The 9,695-nt window shown below is 39.8% G+C and overlaps 1 protein-coding gene across 1 annotated transcript; it reads left to right on the top strand.

The window, feature by feature from the left end:
- The first annotated feature begins 248 nt into the window (after positions 1-248).
- LOC121606961 (mortality factor 4-like protein 1) lies at positions 249-9,302 on the top strand. The gene is made up of 12 exons (XM_041937593.1): positions 249-401; positions 857-903; positions 1,329-1,396; positions 1,514-1,600; positions 1,821-1,901; positions 2,008-2,033; positions 2,784-2,872; positions 3,581-3,682; positions 3,801-3,889; positions 4,717-4,889; positions 6,818-6,902; positions 8,729-9,302. Exons 1-12 carry the CDS (start codon positions 362-364, stop codon positions 8,811-8,813), a joined length of 972 nt encoding a protein of 323 aa, XP_041793527.1. The 5' UTR covers positions 249-361; the 3' UTR covers positions 8,814-9,302.
- The last annotated feature ends 393 nt before the right edge of the window (positions 9,303-9,695 follow it).

The following is a 9,695-nucleotide window of genomic DNA, read 5'->3' as shown; positions in this document are numbered from 1 at the left end:
TTCAAATTGCACTCGGAATAAAATAAATTTTTTTCATTTTTTTATTTTTTATGTTTATTTATTTTTTTTGCCAAATAACGATACGTCTTGCAAATCGTCCCTGAATGCTACAAAACAAAGTGTGCTGGGAATACTCCCGGCTAAGTCCGACCAGACTGTGCTGGCTTTTTACGAGTTTCAGGGGTAGTACGTCAACGCACCACGGCTCTGAGCGGCGGTCAGGTGACCCAGCAGCAGGCGGGCCATTCTCGGCTTCTCCTTCGCTTTGGCTCCAATGTCGGAGGTGTTTGTGCCTGGAAGAAATGGACTCTGGCAATGCACGAATTTGATCATTCAGAGATCCGACCAGCTGAGTCTGTGAATGGCGCCAAAACAGGACCCTAAACCTAAATTTCAAGAAGGTCGGTACAGAAAAATAGCACCGATGAATCCGGTGTGGAAGGGGGCGGGTTTGTTGTTGTTGATGCTGCTGCTCTAGCTCGACAATAGTGGTCTCCAGGGGGTTATACAGAGCCTTTATTACTGTCCAAATATTTGGAGAATAAATTTTAAACATACCCACATCTAACGTTTATTGCATTTCAAGACCTTAAATTAAGCTAAAGGCGCAAAACAAACGTTAGCGCTGGGCTAACAGCTAGCTAGCTTGTTATTTATGCTATGTATGAGCTAAAGCTCTGTTAGCCAGTCACAGACACACAAAAGAGTCGCTGAAACTGTCAGTCCAAATTCTCTTAGTTCAGAATCTAGCAAAGGACCTTCACATCAGTCTTAATGGGTTATTACCTTAAAATATAATGTGGTCATTTTGTGTATTTTGTCCTCTCAGTCCTCACGTTTGCTCTTCTCTTCGCAGGTGAAAGAGTCCTGTGCTTCCATGGGCCATTGCTCTATGAGGCAAAGGTTTGTTCCAGTGCTAACGTTATACATCTAGAGCTGCAACGATTAATCGATTCGTTGTAAACTGCTAGATTAATCGCCAACTTTAATGACAATCGTTTGATTGTTGGGGTCATTTAATAAGAAAAAAAGTGCAAATTCTCAGATTCAGTTTGTTAAATGTGGATATTTTCTGGTTTCTCCTCTCCTCTCTGACCTTAAACTGAATGTCTTTGGGTTGTGGACAAAACGAGACATTCGAGGGCGTCATCTTGGGCTTTTTGGGACCAAGCTGCTAATCAAGAAAACAATCTACAGATTAACTGACTGTCCACATAATTGTTAGTTGCAGCCCTAGTTATATATTGTATGTGTGTTATTAATTGATTATTAACAGCAACACAGATGTCAGAACCATTGATGTGTGTGTGTGTTTTCTTGTTTTACAGTGTGTAAAGATCAATATAAAGGATAAACAGATTAAATACTTCATTCATTACAGCGGATGGAACAAAAAGTGAGCAGCTTTGGATATATTCCACTTCCTGTTTGTGTGTGTTTGTGTGTGTGTGGTCTGATAAAATCACTTTGTATTTTCGTTCTTATAGACATTGTCATGTTGTTTCTCTTGCAGCTGGGATGAATGGGTTCCTGAAAGCAGAGTTCTCAAATATGTGGACAGCAACCTTGCGAAACAAAAAGAGCTTCAAAAGGCCAATCAGTAAGTTTTGCTTGTTGTGCACAGCAGGTAGAGAAAAAATTTAAGTATTTTGTTCCTGTATAAAGAATAACTTCCTGCTATTGAGTCATTTGTTAGTCATTAGTTGGTCAAATAGCTTCAACATTAAGAAAACATAATTTTCACTTTGTCGATTACATTTTGACCATGAATTTATCATTCTGATTTATTTAATGACCCTCACTCTTTCTTTCTGTCCCAGGGACCATTATGTTGAGGGAAAGATGAGGGGTTTAGCACCAAGCAAGAAGATTGCTGCTGTGCAGCAGAAAAATGTTGATCTGTAAGTGTCCACCTTGTTTCCCACCTCTAATAATATACACATCATGTAAGGTTGATCACATAATATCGTATTGTCACTTATAATGGCTTTTTTTTTTACATCCTAGGAAAGTGAAAAAGGCAAAACAGAAGAGTGAGTAAAATGTTTCTACATGACATTTTAGTAGCAGCTTTAATTCAAGTAAATTTTGTTTATATATTTTGTTTAAGTCACCACGAGAGACAGTAACATTTAAATGTTATAAGAACATGTTCATGGTCCATTTTAGTGAGTTTCAGAACATCAAAGAAATGTCAGTGATTTGTGTCTGCCACTCAGGTGTTTACGATGAGCCCTGTGAGTGTTTTTCACAGCAGCATGGTGTTTCAGGCAGTGCAGACTAGGAGCTTCTTTCTGAGACCGTTATCATCCATCTTGGAAAGACATGTAAACAAAAACATGTTTTTTTTTGTATAGTGTGATAACAGGTCATACATTTATAAATCAATCACTTAAAAGTGTGCTAGATTGCATCTATTTTCAGATTAACCACTTGTCATCTTTTGCCTTTTATCTAACACGTGTCACGTAGCTTGAAAGCACACGGAAGCTGTGGAAATCACAAGGAAAAAAGACATTAAGAGTTCCTGACAGTAAATGGAGTCGGCTGAAGTGTTGCTTTATTAACACGTCCTCTCACTTCTGTCAGATAAAAATACAGACTGCAGTATGAATTGTTTATCTGCTCATCCGTTATACCTACCTGTCCTCTTTCGGGATCTCGTTATGGATCTGTTCAGTACAAGAAAAGGCTTTGACTTTTACAACCTGCCCGGCATTTTATTAAAACCCCTAACCTTCATTTCTATGTGATTTACAAGCTGTAATGGGTGTCTTGTTTAGCCCCAGGGCCGGGTGAAGGTACCAGCAGCGGAGAAACACCCCAGGGACCACGGAAGAAGAGGGCTCGGGTTGATCCCACTGTGGAGAGTGTATGTACCATCAGTTACTGATTGCCATACGGACGCACATGAAAACATACCTACATGATTATATAGCTTAAACAGCTTAAACAGTTCATAGCATTGCATTTTGTTCATGCATAAAGCTGGGACAAGTGTTCTGACTTTGTCTTGAGGAGCCATTTTGATCACAAGGCTTCTGTACCTTTTATAAAAGTGCAGACTGACAATCCCTGCTGGAAAATATCGAGGTGTCAGGCTAAAAGTGCGCACAAAGTTGTTTGAGGAGTCAGTTATTCGTGCATTAATGTGCCTGCTGTCCCCCGTGGGCCACATTATGTGAATGCTGCGACTCTTTGATCACAGAGTTCTTTCTGGTGTGCTCACCGGGGAGAGAAATTGCTCAGTTTGCCCCAGAAAGCAAGAAACAGCAGAAAACGGTGGCGCCATGAAGCCAGCAGTAGATGTCATTATGACCTGTATCCAAACCAACAAAAGATTGGTATTTGTGCCATTAAAAGCCTGAACGTTTGAGGGTGGAGGCTGGTTGCAGCAGCCACAGCCTGCTGCCAGTTTCCAGCAAAAGAAAAGACGTGTTGGGATACTGGGATATTATGGTAGAAAAATAAACATTATAGAGGTGAAGGAGATTCACTGCTGCTCCCAAACACTCATTAAAATAATCAACAAATGGCCCTTTCAAGACGAATAATTCTGTACATTTGTGTCTTTGTCCAGGAGGAGATGTTCACCAACCGCGTGGAGGTGAAAGTGAAGATCCCCGAGGAGCTGAAACCCTGGCTGGTGGACGACTGGGACCTGATCACCCGACAAAAACAGGTGAAAGGAAAAACACACAAACCGTAACAAGCTTTTGTGTTTGCTGATTTGTTTCAGCTATGACGACCCATGTTGGAAATGTCTGTATATTAAAAACTGCCTTGTCTGTTGCTCACAGTTATTTCATCTGCCTGCTAAGAAGAATGTAGAGACTGTCTTGGAGGACTATGCAAACTATAAGAAATCAAAAGGAAACTCAGACAATAAGTAAGAATAAACACCTTAATTTCCTTCAGATGGCGTAAATCAAATAGTGTGATCATCTGTTTCCACCTCATCATGCCACCTGTCACGCTCTTTCACTCCTCCACATCTGTGTCTCTTGTTAAATTAGTTACAAGGCCTCAGCAACCGGCATGGTGCCATTCATGCAAACTATGTACCACTTCCTCAGCCATAATTAGACATCCTGTGAAATTATGAAATATTTAAATGGCCTTAACAAATGTATTTTCTGCTTTTTAGGCCATTTACAGGAAATCATTTATACTTTCTGTTTTCTGCCTTCTGCACTACCATTTCATTTTCTTGATTTTCGTACGTTTTGACAATCAACTTTCTAATACTGGATGATTGTTTTAAATACAAAACCACGCGATGAAAAGTATAACCAGTTCAATCTGTACAGTGATGCAGTCGAAAACACAGACATTTTTGAAAATGTTGGCCAGGCTGGTGTGTTTGCGTGCCCCCCTACGACTCAGATAGTTTGTTTCATGGAGGTTAGCAGGACGAATTGATCGCTGTACTTGATTACTGATTACATAATGCTTTTTTTCTGAATACTGTCATCATAGTTTGTGACTTCACTGTTTTCAGTCGCAGAATCTCAAATGTAACATCAAGTGATCTTACCAGACTGGCTGACTTTCATCTGTTTAAACTGCATCACAGCATGATATTAGCTTTGATTTTCTTATCTCAAGCAAGGTTTCACATCTGAACAATTTATGGTTCCTTAAAGCTGCCATCTCTGAAGTCTCCATGGAAGCTCTCTCCAGAGAAATATGTGACTTTTCTCCCTTCCTCCCCAGGGAGTATGCAGTAAACGAGGTGGTGGCGGGGATCCGGGAGTACTTTAATGTCATGCTGGGCACTCAGCTGCTATACAAGTTCGAAAGGCCGCAGTATGCCGAGATCCTGGCTGAACACCCGGACATGCCGATGTCTCAGGTGTACGGAGCGCCACACTTGCTGCGCCTCTTTGGTAGGGACCCTGACACACACACACACACACACACACACACACACACACACACATACCCATACGGTTAACGTAGCCAATCAGCATGTAAGCAGCTCTCACACACACAAACAAACACTGAACCATCACTTCGAACTGCATGACTGGATGGTGGGGATGGGAAAAAAAGTATCGTGGTTCTTTCTTTCTTTTCTTTTTTAACAATTCCAAAATATCAACTCTTTGATTCCTGAATTGATACCACACACACACACAAAAACTGTTTGCTCTCCCACTCGCCGCCCCCAATGGGAAGCACACACCTGTATTAACGGGGCTGTCTCGCAGCATTAAGCCTACAGGCGCCATTGTTATCTCATCATTATTTTACTGGATTTGCCTGCTGCCTAACGTCACAAACGTATTTATGGTAACAACACTGACGAGTTATATTCACTAAAGGAAGCTGATTTAATAAAGGCAGACTAACTCATTGAAACAGATTAATCACTTTATTCAAACTGAGGATTTTGTTCAAGGATTTTTTCTTGTTCTCTCTTTTCTTTTTTTTGGGTGATGACATAAAATGTGAAGCTTGATTAGAAAAAACCTCAACAGAAGCTTTGAATAGAATAAAAATGACATTTGGTACAGCTGTAATAATCTAGCCAGTGTGTCATTGACTGGCATTATTAATATTCAGAAGTTATTGATAATTGCAGTCAGTTTTGTTTTTATTGAGATGAAATTGAGCATCACACAGTAAGATGACTCAGCTGGGTTCTTAAGATCATTAATCTGATTTGATTACTGATGCTACTAAGAACTAAGTTGTTCATATTTTGCTTGCCCTTGTGTTTCCACCCTTTGAGCTGCTGGAGCTGTAAATTTCTCTTTGGAGATTAATAAAGTATCTATCTATCCATCCATTCATCCATCCATCCACCTATCTAAACACCTCTGGCTTCGCAAATACACAAGGGTAACCCAATTACCCAATTAGATTTAAGATTTTAAACTTGGATGTACAGTAATGACTGCTCCACAGTTCTTCTGTGTTCAGTTCATTTGAGTGGCTGACATCATGTCGGCCAGTTTTGTGAAAACAGAAATCCCTTTGATGTCCCTGGTTTGTTGCATACAGCCGTGTTGAAGTGCTCCATGGCAACACAATAGAAGATTTGTGCATCATCCCGAATGAGTACCTTGATTTGTCAGGTATTTAATTTCCCGGACAAGCCAAGAAACGGACATTCTCCTTCTGTTATTTTTAATTGAATTTCCAGAAAATGTCCTGCGCTATTTCACTGTAAAAATACAGAATATTTTAGCCACATTGTCCACCCTGAGCACCTATCCCTAAAACAGAAGATTCACAGTATTGTGGTGGTAGCACCAGGCTGCCTCGGCTGTTTGAAACAGTCACGTCAAGTTCCGTATGTATGTTATTAACTTTCATTTGTGTTTCTAAATAATTGGCCTCACAGACTTTCCTTTCCTGAATTCACACATTCACACAGTGTTAAAACAGAAATCGGGTAACAGACATTGCGTAACCCTAGTGTATTTGCAAAGCCAGAGGTGTTTAGTAATACCAGTAATTGCATTCAGTATATATATTTTAGTAAATTTCAGCTGTTGTTGGTATATTTTATCGTCTTGGTATAGTGACAGTATATTTTTATTTCTGGTATATTTTCATTGCATTTATGCAGATTTTTACTGCATGTTACTTTATTTTATTCTATTATCTTTATTTTCTTTTATTATCTTTCTTTTCTTTCTTATTATCTTGTTTCTAACACAAGGGTTGCAATGCAGATTTCATTGACATGTCCATGCTCAATGACAATAAAGGCAATCTTGAATCTTGAAATCAGTCCTGAATCTCCTTTAGGCTGCTGTCTTCCTCCTGCATTGTCTAACTTCCAGTGCGTTGTCCCCTCTGACAGTTCGTATTGGAGCCATGCTGGCCTACACTCCACTGGACGAGAAGAGTCTGGCTTTGCTGCTCAGTTACCTCCAAGATTTCCTAAAGTAAGGTTTAACTCCCCCCACACCACCAGAGACTGCATGTCATGTCTGGCCGATTCTCAAATGTCATGTTGCAGCCACATTCGTGTTAGTGCAGTCAGGCTTGTTGCAGATCCTCAAAACATAAGCCATGAAATCGATTTTCTGCCTGGAAAATGCTTCTGCTCAGACGGACTACACACAGCAGCGCTTTATGACAGATAGAGCTAACGTATGGGTAGAATGCATGTTTAAAATGGTTTCACCTGTGATTCATGTGCGGTCTTTGATTCCTTTTGATAGATGAGTAACAATCTAGATCAAAACAAACACAGAGCCTTTCTCTGTCAGTAGCTGAACAGCACTGCGGACATACTTTTACTCGCTGAAGTACATGTGATTCTCTTGTGGTTGAGTAGTATTCAGATCCTTAACTTAAACGCACAAGATGTAACGTTTCTGCAGTATATGCCTAAAAACAACCAGACCTATCTTATATATTTTGCTGAGCTGTGCACTTAGATTATCCCAAACATTTCCAACAACATTCAAATCCAGGTGAAATCCATAATTTTATTCAAGGTAAATGTGTTTGATTTGTTCGCCTCCTATGGCAACAGGAAAAACCAGATGATTGTGTGAGAAAGGAAGTCGGAAACATGACTAAACATAGCGTGAATGAAACTTTAATACTTTCCTTCGTCTTTGAACGTCTCTACCGTGATACCATGCTACTTGTCATCAAACTATGTGTTTTGTTTTCATTGTTGTGATTAAGAGACCCCTAGTGGCAGAATTTATAACTGTGCCTTTAAGTAGAAGTGCTGATACCGTACTATAAAAATACTCTATCACAAGTAAAAGTTCTGCGTTCATATTCCTACTTATTATTAGAAAAAAATACTTTAAGTATCGAAAATAAAAGTACATTTCTTTTCTTTTCTTTTTTTTTTTACATCGTTCTGCTGAGCCAGACACGACCTAAACACATCATTACCTGCAGAACTCATAGTACAACCCCGATTCCAAAACATAAATAGAACAGAATGCGATAACTCACTAATCCTTTTTGGCATGTGCTCAATTGAAAACAGTACAAAAACAACATGTTTAAGGTTTGAGCTCATCAGCTTCATTGATTTTTGTAAATATCTGCTTATTCTGAATTTGATGCAGCGACACGTTTCAAACAAGTTGGGACAGGAGCGACAACAGACTGGGAAAGATGTGGAACGCTCCAAAAACACCTGTTTGGAACATTCCACATTGTCTGAACCTTTTTGGGAGAGTTGAAGTTTAGCCCCCCCTTAACCCAGCCACAGCAAAGCTATTTCCTTGATTTTCTACATGTTTGTTAATTCATATAAAGCTGAAAAAACATTTTAATAGTATATCATTGAATATGCCACACTAAAGCGCATATCCACATGTTTTCTTTAGGCACTGTCTTGCAGCAAGTATCCAGAACCTTCCCATACGTAACAGTAGCAGTCTGTTGTGTAGCTGTCCTCAGAGGAATACTTTGTTGGATTCCTGCAAACTGATTGTGAATTTCCTCTGGAGAGCGTTCTCTTGTCTTGTCACATCTCATCGAGATAAACCGTGTTTAATGTCCAACTGGACGAGGCTCCTGCTGATAAATTTGACGGGATGGAGGGTTGAGTGATAACTTCCCTTCCTTCCAGTCCAGCCACCACTGTCTCATCTCAGCGTAAAAATCATGTTGTGTATTTTAGATTCTTGTTGGCGATTGAATAGCAAGCTGAACATGACAACCATTGTTTCATCTTTCAGCAAAAAAACATTTCCCTCCCACTCCACCATTACAATCAATTCTACATGTTCTTCAGGTACCTGGTAAAGAATTCATCCACCCTCTTCAGTGCCATCGACTACGAAGTTGCACCCCCAGAGTACCACCGCAAGGCTGTGTGAGAGCACTCAGCACACCGCTCCTATTGAGACACGTCATCCCCATCTCCCAGACCACATGTAAAATAGCCATTACTACCCTTTGGAGTGCAGCAGCCTAGCATTAGATTTTCCACTTGAACTGATACACTTCCTCCTCAGAGGTCTCAGGAGCTTGTCACAGTTCGGAAGTAAAATAAAATTAGGAAGCCTTTTTTTTTTTTTTTTAAGCTGAATATCTCTCCCTTTGTTCGTCTCTCAGTTCTTTGACAAGAAGCAAGAAAAACAAATTCTGTTGACAAGTTACTGATTCCACAAGCAGCTCTTTGGTGTTTTTGTGCATTCCATCTGATAGATATTTGTTACTGTTGCATGTGTGTATTTATTAGTGCTTCTTCTGCCACGAGGTGCAATTTAATGCTGGAACAAGCGGTCAGCACTCAGCAGTCAGTGTTTTTGTATCTGTATCTTGTGTATTTGTATCAATTTGTAAAAAAAAAAAAAAAAAAAAAAGTTTCTACACAATCTCTACATTCTTGACTGTGTTTTCTTGTAAATGTCTTGGAAATGATTTGGTGTCGTCGCTGATGCATAAGTGTCGCTCACTGATGAAAGCTGAAATGTAAAGGAGGAGAGGCTCGCAGTGGCATCAAGGCACAACATCAGACATCAAAGACTTGTCCTGTAGAATATGCTTCAATATTCATCCGACTGGACGGCGAGCAGAAACATCCAGCTTTCATGCTTTTGTTCAGGTCATGAAAAATATAAAATTGTGCAAGTTGCACATGAAGGAGCAGCAATCAATCCAACTGTCAATCATGTTACAAATGCCCACAGCTATGCATTTTTATTAAAACGAGGGAGGGGGGAATCATTAGGATTTAATTGTGATTTTCAGATGTG

This window comes from Chelmon rostratus, chromosome 1, assembly GCF_017976325.1.
Source record: "Chelmon rostratus isolate fCheRos1 chromosome 1, fCheRos1.pri, whole genome shotgun sequence".
NCBI lineage: Eukaryota > Metazoa > Chordata > Actinopteri > Chaetodontiformes > Chaetodontidae > Chelmon > Chelmon rostratus.
The sequence above is the reverse complement of the archived record's forward strand: the minus strand, read 5'-3'. Positions and strand labels throughout refer to the sequence as shown.

What these genes read in the sequence shown, in the direction of transcription:
- LOC121606961 (XM_041937593.1), top strand. Translation starts at nt 362, where the DNA reads ATGGCGCCAAAACAGGACCCTAAACCTAAATTTCAAGAAG. An exon ending in GAGCTTCAAAAGGCCAATCA is followed by an intron (nt 1,601 to 1,820) that starts GTAAGTTTTGCT and finishes TTTCTGTCCCAG; the next exon opens with GGACCATTATGTTGAGGGAA. An exon ending in CAGCAGAAAAATGTTGATCT is followed by an intron (nt 1,902 to 2,007) that starts GTAAGTGTCCAC and finishes TTTACATCCTAG; the next exon opens with GAAAGTGAAAAAGGCAAAAC.